Here is a 16,965-nt window from a genome sequence, read left to right as displayed (position 1 = left end):
GCCATCCTCTTTGGAACCCCCTTTCAGGTAGTTGAAAGCAGCTATCAAATCTCCCCTCATTCTTCTCTTCTGCAGGCTAAACAATCCCAGCTCCCTCAGCCTCTCCTCATAAGTCATGTGTTCCAGACCCCTAATCATTTTTGTTGCCCTTTGCTGGACTCTCTCCAATTTATCCACATCCTTCTTGAAGTGTGGGGCCCAAAACTGGACACAGTACTCCAGATGAGGCCTCACCAATGTTGAATAGAGGGGAACGATCACGTCCCTCGATCTGCTCGCTATGCCCCTACTTATACATCCCAAAATGCCATTGGCCTTCTTGGCAACAAGGGCACACTGCTGACTCATATCCAGCTTCTCGTCCACTGTCACCCCTAGGTCCTTTTCCGCAGAACTGCTGCCTAGCCATTCGGTCCCTAGTCTGTAGCTGTGCATTGGGTTCTTCCGTCCTAAGTGCAGGACTCTTCACTTGTCCTTGTTGAACCTCATCAGATTTCTTTTGGCCCAATCCTCCAATTTGTCTAGGTCCTTCTGTATCCTATCTCTCCCCTCCAGCGTATCTACCACTCCTCCCAGTTTAGTATCATCCGCAAATTTGCTGAGAGTGCAATCCACACCATCCTCCAGATCATTTATGAAGATATTGAACAAAACCGGCCCCAGGACCGACCCTTGGGGCACTCCACTTGATACCGGCTGCCAACTAGACATGGAACCATTGATCACTACCTGTTGAGCCCGACAATCTAGCCAGCTTTCTACCCACCTTATAGTGCATTCATCCAGCCCATACTTCCTTAACTTGCTGACAAGAATACTGTGGGAGACCGTGTCAAAAGCTTTGCTAAAGTCAAGAAACAATACATCCACTGCTTTCCCTTCATCCACAGAACCAGTAATCTCATCATAAAAGGCGATTAGATTAGTCAGGCATGACCTTCCCTTGGTGAATCCATGCTGGCTGTTCCTGATCACTTTCCTCTCATGCAAGTGCTTCAGGATTGATTCTTTGAGGACCTGCTCCATGATTTTTCCAGGGACTGAGGTGAGGCTGACTGGCCTGTAGTTCCCAGGATCCTCCTTCTTCCCTTTTTTAAAGATTGGCACTACATTAGCCTTTTTCCAGTCATCCGGGACTTCCCCCGTTCGCCACGAGTTTTCAAAGATAATGGCCAATGGCTCTGCAATCACAGCCGCCAATTCCTTCAGCACTCTCGGATGCAACTCGTCCGGCCCCATGGACTTGTGCACGTCCAGCTTTTCTAAATAGTCCCTAACCACCTCTATCTCCACAGCTGGTGTCTCTTGTCTTATAATTAGAGTATGCCAACACGACCCGCTTCTTTCGGTGGTGTGTCGCGTATATACCTAGCATGAGTATGAACAGCAGTATAGATGGTGAGGCACATTGTAGGTGAGTAAAGACATGCCTGAAGGATATGAGGATACTCGCTCAAGCAGTGCCTCCCATCTACACTGCTGTTTTTAGCAGCATTGTGTCCTGCTGTCTCCCCACTGCTTGACCCTTACCCCACTGCCGGGGAAAGACTCCAGCAGTGGGGAAAGGCTCTGGCAGAGGGGAAAGGCTCTGGCAGAGGGGAGGCGGCGACCAAAAGCTCAGCCTTTCCCCACTGCCTCCCCCTGCCAGAGCCTTTCACTGACGCGTGTAGCTACACCCTGCAGTGTGGAGGCAGCCTGCTTTTCACTGCGATGAGTAGCTATGTGTATCCTACATGCTGGTGTGCAGTGCACCCATAGTGTTAGAATGGAAGCTCTTTGGGGCAGGGACTGTCTTTCTGTTCTGTGTTTGTATAGCGCCTAGCACAACAGAGTCCTGGTGATGATGGGGGCTCCCACGGGTTATGATAATACAAATAATAAACAATAACAGCAAGGACCTTCCCCACTAGGCTGAGATCCCCAGGTGAAGAGGAGAGAAGTTCACAGAGTCACAAGATGGGGGTACCCTCTTGCAAACAGCTGATTGAACACAGTCCCCAGGCTTATGAGTTGCAGAGTCATCTGGCAGTGAATGGTCCAAGCCTCCTGCTCGGAGGCCAAGCATTTCACCTGGAAGCCTCCAGTCAGGATCCTGGAGCCCCCACCCCAAAAACCTGAGAGTCTGAGTCCTGGAACTGCCCGGGATTTTGTCCTTTGGAAGCCCCTGTGTTTGAGTCCTAAAGCCCCCCTCCCAGTCCCAGACTTACATTTTGCAGCTGGTCAAAGGCGTACTCAAAGCCAGCTTTGTAGTCGGTTGTCCCCTTGGCTACCATCTCCTGCACGTCTTCCTTGAAGACCTTCTTGTTGCGGATGTTGGCCTGGACCAGGTGCTTGAAGCAGGATACAGGTTTTGCCTTCTCGTTAAACTAGGAAGAAAGAGAGAAAGGGACCGAGCATCACAGCATGTTGGAGGGGCGGAGGGGGAACTGCAGCAGCGACGCTGTAATCCCCAACTGAAAGGCAATCGACTTGGTAGAGGAGGCAGGAAGAGAACCAAAGACTCGCCTTCCCCATGGCAAATGCTTAGTGGGTTATAAATCACAGCTCCTGGCACCGCTCAGCACTCATAACTTATAGGGCTTCTCCATGGGACATCTACCAGCTCACGGTCCCTGTTGTGCTAAAAATAGTTTCGCCTGCCATTGTCCCGGGTGTGGCTGGGATGGATCTGTATCAGCGTAAGCGCCAAAACGCTGCCTGTAATGACATAAATCTAGCTAAATAAAGGGCACACGCACCAGAGAGTCAAAAATCCACCCCGGATAGAAACAGGGGGCATCTCGTACTGCAGGACCCAGGAGAATGTTTCCACAACATCTCAAAGAGCTCGGCATCCTCCCCTGCAGGCGTGGGCAGAGCGGGGACCTAGCGGAGTGACAGCTTGTGGCTGGCAGAGATGGGGAGATGAGAGGAGCCTTGCCTAGTCAAGCAGCAGGCGGCAGAGAAGCTGGGTCAAGCAGTGCTGTGGTGCCCTGCAGATCTGGCCCACTGCTGTAGAATACAGTCATGTAATAAAGAAACGCTGGGACCTTCCCAAGGAAGCTGGGCTGTGAACTTCTGCTGGAGAATGCCTGCCGGGCAGCAATCCCCTCTAGACAGCCCAGTCTTTGGGCAAATTTGCACCTTATCGCCTTTGCTGAGATTGTCAACAAGGGGTGTGGGGCAATTAGTGCTAGTTACAATAGGGGGCTTGTGTGTTTTGTGGATACCTAGTCACTGTGGGGTGGGTGAGTGTCTAATCCAAAGCCCAATGGGAGTCCTTCCACTGACTTCCCTGGGCCTTGGATCCAGCCCTGAGAGCTGCACTGAGATCACAAACTCACTTCACACAGGCCACCAAGCGGCCATCAGCTGGCAGTGACTTGAGGCACCTGGATTTAGGACAAAGTAAAACCTTTGACCTAGAGATGAAAACACTGGGCAACAGATTCAAACCCAGGAGCCCGAAGTTAGACTCTAAATCAATAATTAGGCTCCTAAATAGATTTCCGAGGTGCTGGACACAGCAGTTCTGAATGATTTCAACAACAGCTGCAGTTACTTGGTACTTCTGAAAAAAAGGTCACTTTTATGTAGGAGCCTAGATATGGATTTAGGAATCCAAGTTTGAAAATTCTGGCCAGTACCATAACAAACCAATCCAGCAATTCACCCTGCAGTATCTCCACTACAAAATTCCCATTGTCATTCTGACAGACATTTTCTCATTCTGCTTCTGTTTTGATAAATGTGATAGAAAATGAGTAGGAGAATAAAGGGGCAATAAATCAAATACTATAATCACCTTCCTAGAAACCAGTAATTTCCAAAGAGCCTGGAATATCATCTTGCTTATCATACTGCTTTCAGCCCATAACACTCTCATTTAACGGGACACTGGCAGGAACATTTTAGACCCTAAAATTTAGGCTTAGTAAAAACAAGACGTATCAGCTAAGACAACTAGAAATGTTCCCATTTTAAACAAACAGTCCAGTAAAAAACAGCTTCCTTAAAACTGAACATGGCCCTTGTGTCCCAGACAGGGCAATACCCGGCTAATGCAGGAGAACCTGGAAGTGAAACTGACCAGAAGATTTAAGGGTGGCTATTTTGCAACAGAAAAGCTTCAAAAACAGACTCCAAAGAGAAACTGCTGAGCTTGACTTAATATGCAAACTAGACACCATTAACTTGGGTTTGAATAGAGACTGGGAGTGGCTGGGTCATTACACATATTGAATCTATTTCCACATGTTAAGTATCCTCACACCTTCTTGTCAACTGTCTAAATGGGCCATCTTGATTATCACTACAAAAGTTTTTTCTCTTGCTGATAATAGCTCATCTTAATTAATTAGCCCCTCGCAGTTTATATGGCAACTTCCAACTTATCTGTATGTATATATATATCTTCTTACTATATGTTCCATTCTATGCATCCGATGAAGTGGGCTGTAGCCTACGAAAGCTTATGCTCTAATACATTTGTTAGTCTCTAAGGTGCCACAAGTACTCCTGTTCTTTTTTTAGAAGCCACAGCAAACCTGACTAGCCTATCTTCATTGCTCCAAGCTGAGTGAAAAGCACGCAGAAAACATGATTCAAACGCAGCAGCACTTGTGTGAGGAGCTGAACACAGCCCAGATGTGACTCTGAGAGTCTGAAAACGCTTTCAGATTTAGTCTGATGGGTTTTTAGCAACCGGGGTTACATAGGCAGGATGGTCCAGTGACTAGGCCTGTTTCAGTTCCCTGCTCAACCACAGACACACTGTATGATGTTGGGAAAGTCTCTCTGTGCGTCAGTTTCCCATCTGTACCATGGGGACACTTGCCCTGTCCTGCCTCCCAGGGATGTGAGCGTATAAATACACTGGAGATCGTGAGGTGCTCAGATACATTGGTGACAGGGGTTGTATAACTACCTGAGACTGACAGAAAATGGGTCTCTTAACAATCTATCGGGCCAGATCCTCAGATGTGCTGGAACAGCATGCTGCAAACCTGAGAAGGGGAGGGAGGAGTCGGTGTACTGTCCCCTGGCAGCACGGGGTTTTCAGAGTGCAGTGTGCTCCTGCCCCTGGAGTGCCCTTTATGCTGTAGGGCGGCAGGTGTGCACCCACCCCTGGGGAATCCCCAGCTGAGCTATCAGGGCAGCTCCCCATCCCCTCTCTGCTGCCAGAAGAGGCACAAAAGGGACAGCAAGTGGACCAGGATCAGCCTGGTGATTCCTAACCTGACGCTGTCTAGTTACCCTATCAGCTGTTCACACATGCCAAACAGAGCTGTGAGCTCATGCTCAAGGCCTTGAGAAAGCATTTCCTGCCCATTTCCTCCACACCCCCAACTTCTTCTGGGACCGGAAAATCATCACAGCTCCTGCACAGGACAGGGGGAAGAGGAGGAAAAGGAGTGAGAACCGGTAGGAACCATCCCCCCAAATGAGAAATGGATGTCTAGAAAGAGGTGGGATTCATTCCCTATTTGCTGAAAGTCAGGGCCCAATTAATCACTCAGCCATATCTGGCTCTCAGTTAGCATTGTGTAAATTCTGGAAGAACTGAATGGAGTTAGATGACATTTACACCAGTGTAACCAAGAGCAGAATGTATCTGTCCATGTGATTTCCCTGAGCATCTCTGGGTAGGATTTCTGCATGAAATTCAAGTGCTTTATCATAAGGTGGCAAACCCACTTAAGCAAATGTCCTGCACTGTGCTCCAGCATGGAGAGGCCTGACCTCCCAACAGGGAGCAGGAGTGAGAGGATGGACAGAGCAGAGGTGCTCAGATTGCTGGAAATACGGAACATTCAATAGGGAGGCAGGGATCTGGCAAAAATAGCCAGGTTACACTCATTACTTCCCTGCCAGAGAGAGGGCATGTGGGACAAAGAGCAACTACAGCTCCTGACTCACGCTAGGCCAGGCCAATGGCCTGAGAAAACAGCAGGCCATCTCGCTGGGTAGTGGCTGCACAGGTCAGCTTGTATAATCCTGGAAACATCGGGCCAGAAGGGACCTTGAGAAGTCACCTGGTCCGGCCCCTGCGCTGAGACAGGACCAAGTAAACTTGGCATGCTCTCGGTGCTATATAGGTCAATCAGTAATAATGGATGCTGTCCAGGGAGAGATCATCGCTTGTCCTGGGAGCAGATCGTGCTGAGAACGGAAGTAGCTGGGGTCAGCAGCTGCAGCTAATCCTCCATAAAGATATTAAGGCAGGGACAGGAGGCACATTTCTCAGTCTAGACACCTGAGGATCTGAGGTGTGCTTGGGGCCTGTGGATAGACCATCTCTGACACGTGCCTGTCACATCTGTTTTTAAAAGCCTCCTAAGACAGGGATTCCACAGCCTCCCTAGGAAGCCTACTCTAGAGCTTAGCTATCCTTAGACAGTTTTTCCTCAAAAAGAAAAGGAGTACTTGTGGCACCTTAGAGACTAACAAATTTATTTGAGCATAAGCTTTCGTGAGCTACAACTCACTTCATCGGATGCATGTTTTTCCTAATATTGAACCTAACTCTCCCTTGCTGTAGACTGAGCAGATTTTGTTGCTCTCCTTTGGAAAAACAAGTCCAACAACTGCCAGTTTGCTTCCCCTACCTAAGAGAAAAGCTTGTGCAGAGCACATCCTCCTCAAGCTGGCCTGGCTTGTCTCTGCTCTGCCCCAGCCCTTTGGTCCCATACTTCGCAAGCTGCTCCAGCCCTGCCTTCTGCTGACGCCAGGAAGAGGCCGAGTGGGATGGCACATGAGATGGTAAGGGATGCATTTGCAAAGGTGGCTTTTAATTCTGGGAGCCACACATTTTGGGGTGACCTGCTGGCATCTCTCCGGACTTAATTCTCAGAGGTGCTGAGTACCCCTCAACTCCAATGGAAGTCAATGAAAAGCAGGCCCTTAACGTGACGCAGGCTGACTTCCCAATATCAGAGACTGTTTCTGACCTCTCCCTGAGAGTTTGATGGGCCATCCCTCCCCTTGTTCAGGTCCCTCCTAACCAGCCTCTTTCGCAAGGCCTGTACATACACCCTTGTCCTCCCCCCCACCCCACACTGACTCATTTAGAAGGGAAAACATGGTGGCTCCTATGGGAAGCCTGCCCGGCCTCACCACTCAGTCATTTTGCTTTCGCTGCTGTACCTTCTCCCCCGTCTACATGCTGCATAGCTGGCTTCATGCTTGTCTGTTAAGTGCCTGGCAGGCTCCTGGTGCTATATGAATCAATCAGTAACAATAATGGATGCTGTCCAGGGAGAGATCATCACTTGTCCTGGGAGCAGATCGTGCTGAGGAGGGAAGTAGCTGGGGTCAGCAGCTGCCGCCAATTCTCCATAAAGATATTAAGGCCAGGGCAGGAGGCACATTTCTCAGTCCAGACACCTGAGGATCTGAGCTGTGCTGGGGGCCTGTGGGGAGCACCGACGACCGATCAGTTTGCAAAACCTGCCAGGGCATGCTGGCGCCATTCGTCTTGTATTCCAAACAGCCCCCTGGGGATGCTCTGGGAGTTGAGTCTTCACGACTGCTTTGCAGCACACGGCAGGGTCTAGAATCAGGGACAATGTCTGCAAAACTGTTTGAGAAGTGCTAATTAGGGTTATTTATTATTATAAAACCCTGGAGAGGAAAGAACTGAAAGGACTGGGACCAAATCCAGTACTGCCAACCACAAGAGGTTAAAATCAGGAGTCCAAAAAAAGCCTCCAAAAAAAAAATCACAAAATTGGCTTAAAAATCATGAGATTGTAAGGAATAACAACACTGAACATTGAATTTGTTCTTTGCCTTCTGGTGGGTGAGTCTTTAGAGAGCATCCCGGTACTTTTCAGTGCAATGGGGCTAACAGCCCTGCCTTCCTCACAGAGTGGTTATGGGGATTAATATGTTAAAGAGTGTGAGGCGCTCAGATATGAATAAAGAAAAGGAGTACTTGTGGCACCTTAGAGACTAACCAATTTATTTGAGCATGAGCTTTCGTGAGCTACAGCTCACTTCATCAGATGTACATCTGATGAAGTGAGCTGTAGCTCACGAAAGCTCATGCTCAAATAAATTGGTTAGTCTCTAAGGTGCCACAAGTACTCCTTTTCTTTTTGCGAATACAGACTAACACGGCTGTTCCTCTGAAACCTGTCAGATATGAATGTGACGGGTGGGCACCTAAGATGCCTGCTTTGCTGGAGCAGCGCCAGAGTGCTCAGCACCTTGCAGCATCACGCTCTGTGGACGGCATCCAATGCCCTCCGAGGGCTCACTGTGGGGAACCTTTTTCCTGGGCAACAGTGGATCATGCCTTATTCATGTACTGCCTCTCCTGGCCCTGGGGGGGCGGAAGCCGTCGATCTGTCAAGCTGGACTAGTTTTAATGAGCCCCAGGCTTGCAGCCATGTCGGCTGATAATACTGACAACCTGATGATAGACCTTCGGCTCTGGGGGCAATCCAGTCTCGGCTCCAGACATATTGCTTCTTCAGTCATCCCAGAGAATGGGTTTCCCCAGAATGGGAGAGAGGCCTTGATCACCTAGGAGCACAGCTGGTCTAGAGAAGTAGACAGACATCTGGCTGCCTGATTAGCTCACAGCTCCAGTGGTGATAGGCTGACCAGATGTCCCGATTTTATAGGGACAGTACCGTTATTTGGGGCTTTTTCTTATATAGGCTCCTATTACCCCCCGCCCCGTCCTGATTTTTCACACTTGCTGTGTGGTCACCCTAAGTGGTGACAGCTGGAGAGGTGTCCTCAGGAAGGTCACTATTACATCCTGGTCACCTTCTGGCTGACAGGAACATCATACCTCTTGGCTGCTGAGGCAAACTGACCCCTAGTAGCTTCACAGCCTCAGAGTTTGCTGCAATTGCCAACATGCACAAAGTCGCAGTTTCCTCTGTGACCTTTGTCAAGGCCTCTGCTCTGCTCTCCAGCCTGAATTGAGCTTCCCAGATGAATCTGAATATCTAGGCCCCTTGTGTTATCCCCCATAGCCTCTAACAGATGTGATGCCACTGAACACATCCCAGTGTGACAGCCTGGGATGGGACAGGGCTCCAGGGGTGGCGAGTTGTATGGGCCCGTGGTTGTATGGGCTTCCGCAAATTCAGGGCCCGGGGGCCCAGCTCACCAATATTCGGGGCTGGGTCTCTTCTCCGGCCCCACTTGCTGCCCCCATGTGCTCCTCCCCTGAGAGTCCCTGCCTGCCCTGGGCAGCGGGCAGCTGCCCTGTGCAGGTCCGCGCTGCGCTCCCTCACCGGCCGCTGCCGGCTATAAGGGAGTGGCGCTGGGGGTAGGCTGAGGAGGCTGCTGTGCCTGTGGAGGGAGGAGGCGTATGGCAGCCCCCACCCCCGGCAGACAACTCCGGGTCGGGGCTTATCCTGGCTGGACCTCCTGAGCAGCAGCCTGGGGGAGCTTCCGTGAGTGTTGTGCCAGGGGGGCTGTGCCAGGGCTGTCCCCCCGAGTTTGCTGTTGCTGGTGGGGAGAGGGCTGGGGGGAGTCCAGCCTGCCTGCTGCACCCCAAACTCCTCATCCCAGGTCCAGCCCCATGCACCTCATCCCCTCCTGCACCCCAACCCTCTGTCCCAGCCTATAGCCCGAACCCAACATCCAAACCCCCTCCCAGAGTCTGCACCAGCACCCAAACCTTCTCCCAGAGCCTGCACCCAGCACCCAAACACCCTCCTGCACCCAGCACCCAACCCCCCTCCCAGAGCCTGCACCCAGCACCCAAACACCCTCCTGCACCAGCACCCAACCCCCCTCCCAGAACCCGCACCCAGCACCCAAACCCCCTCCCGTACCCAGCACCCCAAACCCCCTCCTGCACCTCCTCCTGCACCCCAACCTCCTGTCTCAGTCCAGAGCCCATACCCAGCACCCAAACTCCGTCCCAGAGTCACACCCAAACTTCCTCCCAGAGCCTTAGGCAGGTGAGTGTGCAGGGGCGGGACTTGGACCCGTTCTGGGCACCACCAAAAATTATACAAACCTGCCACCCCTGCAGGGCCCAGCACTCTGCTTGCTGAGCATAACCCAGCCCAGCCCAGCGTGGAGGTTCCTGCCCCTCTACTGGCTGGGCCATGGAAGAAGCTGACAAGTCTACTACTCTCTCTGACACACGTGCCCCTTTAACTCCAGCAGTACGGCCTCATGCTCAGAGATCCTGGCTCAGTCGCTGCAGCTGATCCATGCCGGGACGTTGCTGCGTGAGCATGTTCCATCCAACAGCCAAGGCGCAGTCTGCATGAGTCTGTGCTGGGGCATGCAGACGTGGGCAGCAGTAGCAGATTCCCCGAGCCTGTGTCAACTGGCTGTATGCGAGGTCTCAGTGAGTGGGGCTGTGTTACCAAGCGAGGGGCCTGACCCACACCGGTAGGAGCCTTTCCACTGCCTTCAGCGGGCTCTGGACCCCACCTCTGCCCCACTGTAAGGGGGCTAGGCCAGCCCTCTTCACTATGACAGGCGCACAGACATTGTGGCCTGGGTTCTCAGGCCCAGCCGGAAGGGATCCCTCACTCTCTGTATCTCATACCAACTCTACATCAGGAGCGTGGCACAGGCCAGTAAGTGAGAGGTGAAGGCACCCGCCTCTCTCCTGCAAGACGTCCTTCACAGGCCTTCGTCCCTTCCCAAGGGGAGGATTGGGTTCCCATGGGGCGCTCTCCCGGCTTGCAGCCGTCCCAGGTCCGAAGCACTAGCCTGCGGTGCCTGCCATAATGGCAGGTTTGCTCTTTCCCTGCAATGGAAAGAACCTGAACGAGATTTTTTTTGAGGCATCTACATGCCTGAAAAACGAGGGGACTCTGGACCGACCCCTAACACTTCCTGGGAGGGCGTGGAGACTAGGAGACAATTTCCTCTGACTCATGGCAGATAAAATGTCCGCGTTGCTCCAAACTGTTCTGTGTCCAATCTCGTGGGAGGGATAAGCCAGACTGTAAGCCAACTTTATGACCGTTGGCTAGTACCTTACTCCAGTCGGCAGCATGACTATCGGAAGCCACATGTATGCTGTTAACTAGATCCTGCTCTGTCCTGAGGAAGCCAGAGCTGTTCCTGGCTGAAAGCTAGTCTGATGCCAGAGCACGCCCTGCAGAGCCACAAAACCTCCCGAGCTAGCTAGGCTGATGCAGCTGTACGTCTCCCTCGGCCAGCCCCAAGTCCCGGCCCCCCCTTTGCCTCTCATGCCAACACCCCACCGTCACCACAATGAACTTCTCCCACAAAGAAAACCGTCCGTCAAAGCCGGCGCGGGGGAAATGGCAAGGGAAGGATGTAATTTATTTCTCACAGTGTGTTTTGTCGGTTGCAATCGATCAAAGGCAGGGAGACATCGGGAGAGGGGAGGGAAGGGAAAGGTGACAGAAATGGTAAATGGGGCTGCGGGAGCCATGCAAGGCAGAGGGCAGAGCCTCTGAGGGACTAGAGATTCCTCCCCCCTTTTCCCATTATAGAAAGAAAGAAAGAAAGAAAATGCTCTTCTCCTCCCAGATGCTGTGGCATTTTGTGAGTGGCTAAGCTGCTTCCCAGATCTCAGTCACTACAGAACCAATTGTTGCTTTAACTCCTCGGTGCTGGAGGCTGGTGACACCATGAGCCACTGTTATAGCCCCACTGGAAGCCATCAGCTGGCTTTACTGATTGTGTGGCAACACCAGGGAGCTCTTGCCATGCTGGACCTCACGCCCCTCCGGCTGTACCAACATGTCTCCGGCCCCATACTCCTCGGGGCCTGCTTTGCCAAGGTGGTGAGAAATCCCACTGATCTCCATAGGAATGGTGGGGGCTCAGTTTTCTGAAGGTTTTCCAGGGTCCTTGTTCTTCCACCAGCCCTGCCAAGGTGTCAGCAAAACTGCCAGGCTCCTAGGAGTCATCCAGACTCCCAGGGAGTTGACGCTGGACTTGGGTTTGACACCCTCTTTGATGGGTGTTGGGGGAGCCGTGGTTTTGGGGTGGCTGAAAAGGCCTGTCAGATGCTGGGTGAATTGGCTCAGAGATGGGATGGAGAGGGACGAAGGAAAAGAGCCTGTGGCAACCCTCATTAAAACCAACCCTATCCCAAGAACCACGGTCATTTCCTTGGCACTGCAGGTCTGACGGCACCCAGGAGGTCGAGGAGCACTCATGCAGCTGACGCTGGAGGCCTCAGACACACGGACCGGTGATAAGACCCTCCAAGCAGGAGGGGAGGAGGAGGACAGAGATGAGACGATGCCCAGGCTAGTCACAAATGTCCCAACTCTTTGATGCAACCGTGTATGGTGACAAAATCATTGGAGTGTACGCCGTGATGGTGCGGGGTCAGGGTACATATACAAGTGACCACATTCAGTGACACAGTCTCTCTCTCTCTCTCCCTCTGCAAGGCTGAGCACCATAGGTGCTACACCTTTTTGCAGCCAAGAAGCAGGGTGCAATTAGCTGGCATTTAACTACTCTACAGAGAAATTACTGGATAACAATTCCTCGCCGTACATGGCTCCAGTCACAACAACATCGCTATTTAGTGGCTAAGTGTTCCACTGTCATAGCACAGAGTAGCACTGAGGTTACTTGTCTATAGGGAGTATCTACATAACAATTACAGTGTGTTGGTTAGCAATAACAAAGGTTACAGTATAATTAGTGCCATTCAATTTACCCTGTTGCCAAACAATCATGGATACTGTATAGTACGAGGAGTGCGCGGGCTGCCATGTGTGACACAGTTTTATTAATGTGTAGGATTGGTGCCCTAGGGGCAACCTTCTGCCCTTAATGGAGTAAGCCAAACTGGGAAGGTGGCAGGGAGTGGTGCCGGCTTGGCCTTGGTGATGGGAGTCAGCCTACAGGCACAGGGTGGACGCACAATGCAGCGGGTGCGATATGCATCCCAGGTGAGGGCACTGTGTGGAAGATAACATGCGCTAGATGAGTGAGGGCTTGACCACACCCCGTGAGAGTTTAACCACACCCCCTGTGAGCCTGACAACACCCCACTGGGGCCAGGCTGTGCCACATGGCCAATCTCCTTCCCTAGCGGGGAACAGCTTGCAATCTTGGCCTGCTGCTGCATCTAACTCTGGGTGCTTGCTTAGTGCTTTGGACATGTGAAATTGCTCTGCTCTGGCATCAGGGCCCTGCCATGCCAGGACAGACCCTCTGATGGTGTGTCAGAGCCTCTGCTCCTGGGAAAGGAAATGAGCAGGAGAAAGTAAGCTGAACTCCAGCATGGCTCAGGATCAGCTCAGGCTTTCGCTGTGCCCCTCCCGGTTCATCCATCCCCTGTGCAGGCAGTGGGGCCCCATCTAACTCTAACTAACTCTCCATACCCAGCTCATCTGGGAACAATCCCAGCACCCACCACGGTCCAGGAAACGCTCTCTCTGTAAGAACTATCCACTGCCTCCCTGATCACTAGCTATGCAGCCCCCTGCTCCCCAGATGTTAAGGCAGAAGGGACCATTTGGATTGTCTCATGCACGGCATAGGCTAGAGAACTCCACCGAGCAATTCCAACTCAGAACGTCTCTCTTTTAGAAAGACCAATGCAGTCTGGATTGATCAGGAGTCACATGGGTTTGCTATTTAGCCAAAGGAAATGTAGTCCAGAAACTTTCCTCCCAGTGAGCCGTGTCACAGTGTGGGAGGGCCACGAGTCCTGGTATTTGGGTGCACTACGCCCAATTGAGACCAAATGGTGGTGCACAGGCTGGTAGGCCATGGACTTGAAGGGTGTTCTCCATCTCTCATTGCTAGGGTTCCCCACCCCTCACCCCTCCTCAGAGTGGTACTTACTGAAGCCACGTTGACATAGTCGTCATCGGAAAGGGTGTCCAGCATCTCGCAGACTGATGTCTTCATCAGCTTCAGGGTGAGACCACTGACGCTGCCGCTCCTGAGGAGGCAGAGGAGGCATGGCTTGTGATGTGGCTCAAGGCAATACATAGCTCTGGGGTTGGCAATACAATACCCTGATGCTTGGAGGGAAAGGGCAGGGGAGGGGAGCATGGCATGACCAGTGACCCCACTGCTCCTCAGCAGCCCCCCAGAGCCTTCCCTTAGGAGGGCAGAGTTACATGCTCACTCTGGCTCCACCCTTTTGTAGACTGTTGATTGGCTAGGTGAGAATTTCACAAGAAGGCCCTGGCCATAAAAGGAATCCAGGGGAGGGGGGTTCCTACAGATTCCTCCCGGTCAACACTCACACGTCCACGATGATCACCATGTCCTTTGGAGAGGAGGCCCCTTGGATATACCTGCAATGAGCAAAGACAGAGTGTGAAGCATGCCCCAGCCTCCCAACCCACCCGGAGAAGGGACTGGCATCGCATCGCAGCCCGGGGCCAACTGGGGAGGGTGAGGTTGGGATGGGAGAACTATAGCAGTGGCTGGCAAGAGGGCATGTATGTGTATGTGTATTGTCCTGGGCTGGATTAAACCACTCAAGAGCCCATGATTAAATTACTCTGATAACTGGAGAAAGCTCAGGGCTCTATGTAGCAATTATAATACACAAATGATTTTTTAAATGCCTTCTAGTGACCGTTTTAATAACCGTCCTTAGTCGAGGAAGCAGCCTGCTGGACTACACTACCCAGAATCCTCAGCAGGAAGTTCGGTGGGTCTGGATTCAGAGAATGCAAAATGAAGCATGATGGACTGGCAGCATCAAACTTCAAATTCTCTGTGCACAATGCACAGCTCATTGGGGCAAAAATTGGGGATTGGTCCTGCTTTGAGCAGGGGGTTGGACTAGATGACCTCCTGAGGTCCCTTCCAACCCTGATATTCTATGATTCATCAGCTGGAGCCTGTGTTTTGAGCACCACATGACTGTGAGGGCTGTTCCCTGGGGTGTGCAGAGCGGCTGTCATTGTCAGTGAAGCGTGGGTGGGTCGGCTGGGGAGATCTAAGGTCCACAGGTGTAGTTTGACTTCTACATTTTGGGGTGGGGGTGGGGGGGCAGCGGCAGTCAGGCCAATGGAGCTGCGTGTAGGGGGGAGGGGGGCGGCGGACACAAATTCCGTGCCTTCCCACAGGGGCACCATTTCAGATCACGGGAGCACAAATTTCACCGTGATTCCAGGGGCTGCTTAGGCAACTGAAAACTCCAGTGTTTTTGCAGATAATAACTTAGAAATATCTGACAGGAGTACTGTATCTAATTCCTATATCAAGAAAGAAAATTAAATAAATATTAGACCCACTCAGCTCTAATACTAATGTGTTCTGACATCTTGTGACCAGTCACTTATGGGACACGTTAAATTTAAAATTGTAATGTACATTCTTACTCAGATATGCTTACTGAAGTCAGAAGGGACCATCGTGATCAACTAGTCTGACCTAGGCCACAGAACCTCACCCATTCACTCCTGTAATAGACCCCTAACCTCTGGCTGAGTTACTGAAGTCCTCAAATCATGGTTTAAAGCCTTTAAGTGACAGAGAATTCACCATTTACACTAGTTTAAACCTGCAAGTGACCCCACGCAAAGGTGAAACCCCACCACTGTCTCTGCCAATCAGACCCGAGGGAAAATTCCTTCCTGACCCCAAATATGATGATCAGTTAGACCCTGACCATGTGGGCAAGACCCACCAGGCAGATATCTTAGAAAGAATTTTCTGTAGTAACTCAGAACCCTCATAGAATCATAGAATATTAGGGTTGGAAGAGACCCCAGGAGGTCATCTAGTCCAACGCCCTGCTCAAAGCAGGACCAACACCAAGTAATCATCCCAGCCAGGGTTTTGTCAAGCCAGGCCTTAAAAACCTCTAAGGATGGAGATTCCACCACCTCCCCATCTAGTTCTCCATCTCCAGCCGTTGGGGACTTTTGCTACAGGCAGTTGACGATGGGCCACACGCCATTTTTGGCAGTCCTGTCATACCATCCCCTCCATACACTTATCAAGCTCAGTCTTGAAGCCAGTTAGGTTTTTCTCCCCCACTTCTCCCCTTGGGAGGCTGCTCCAGAACTTCACTCCTCTGATGGTTAGAAACCTTTGTCTATTTTCAAGCCTAAACTTGTTAATGGCCAGATTACATCCATTCGTTCTGGGGTTCACATTGGTGCTTAACTTGAATAATTCCTCTTCCTCCCTGGTATTTATCCCTCTGATGTATTTACAGAGAGCAATCATCTCTCTCCTCAACCTTCTTTTGGTTAGACTAAACAAGCCAAGCTCTTTGAGTCTCTTCTCATAAGAGAAGTTTTCCATTCCTCAGATCATCCTAGTAGCCCTTCTGTGCACCTGTTCCAGTTTGAATTTGTCCTTCTTAAACATGGGAAACCAGAATTGCACGCAATACTCCAGATGAGGTCTCACCAATGTAATGGTACTAACACTTCCCTGTCTGTACTGGAAATACCTCGCCTGCTACAGCCTAGGATTGCATTCGCCTTTTCACAGCCGCACCACATCAGTGGCTCATAGTCATCCTGCGACCAACTAATACACCCAACTCTTTCTCCTCCACTGTCACATCCAACTGATAAGTCCCCAGTTGATAGCAAAAATTCTCATTGTTAGTCCCTAAATGCATGACCTTGCACTTTACACTATTAAATAATTACTCCATGTCATCTAAGATCTTCTTGTATGATATTCGGGTCCTCTTCAATATTGGCAAAACCTCCCAACTTTGTGTCTTCTGGAAATTGTATGAGCACACTCCCACTTTTTGTGCCAAAGTCAGTAATAAAAATTTTATACTATATAAGATCGGTCCCAAGACTGATGCCTAAGGACTCCACCAGTAACCTCCCTCCAGCCTGACAGGTCATCTTTCAGTATGACCTGTTGTAGTCACCCCTTTAACCAGTTCCTTATCCACCTTTCAGTTCTCATATTAATCCCCATTTTCTCCAATTTAACTAATAATTTCCCATGTGGAACTGTATCAAATGCCCTGCTGACCTCCAGGTAGATTAGTTCTATTGCATTTCCTTTGTCTAACAATCAGTTATCTTCCCAAAGAAAAATATTAGTAACTTTGTT

The 16,965-nt window shown here is 50.9% G+C and overlaps 1 protein-coding gene across 3 annotated transcripts in view; it reads right to left on the bottom strand.

Moving 5' to 3' along the window:
• Nucleotides 1–16,965, bottom strand: part of CACNA2D2 (calcium voltage-gated channel auxiliary subunit alpha2delta 2) — a 599,591-nt gene that overhangs the window by 81,840 nt on the left and 500,786 nt on the right. For all 3 annotated transcript variants that reach the window (XM_048856900.2, XM_048856901.2, XM_075130629.1), the window contains exons 9-11: nt 14,166–14,216; nt 13,756–13,855; nt 2,208–2,366 (exon numbers count right to left, since the gene is read on the bottom strand). In XM_048856900.2, coding sequence (XP_048712857.2) covers nt 2,208–2,366; nt 13,756–13,855; nt 14,166–14,216 — 310 coding nt within the window. The remainder of the gene's footprint in view (nt 1–2,207; nt 2,367–13,755; nt 13,856–14,165; nt 14,217–16,965) is intronic.

The sequence above is a fragment of the Caretta caretta genome, chromosome 7 (genome assembly GCF_965140235.1).
Source record: "Caretta caretta isolate rCarCar2 chromosome 7, rCarCar1.hap1, whole genome shotgun sequence".
In the NCBI taxonomy this organism is placed as follows: Eukaryota; Metazoa; Chordata; order Testudines; family Cheloniidae; genus Caretta; species Caretta caretta.
This window is presented reverse-complemented; position numbering and strand designations above follow the sequence as displayed.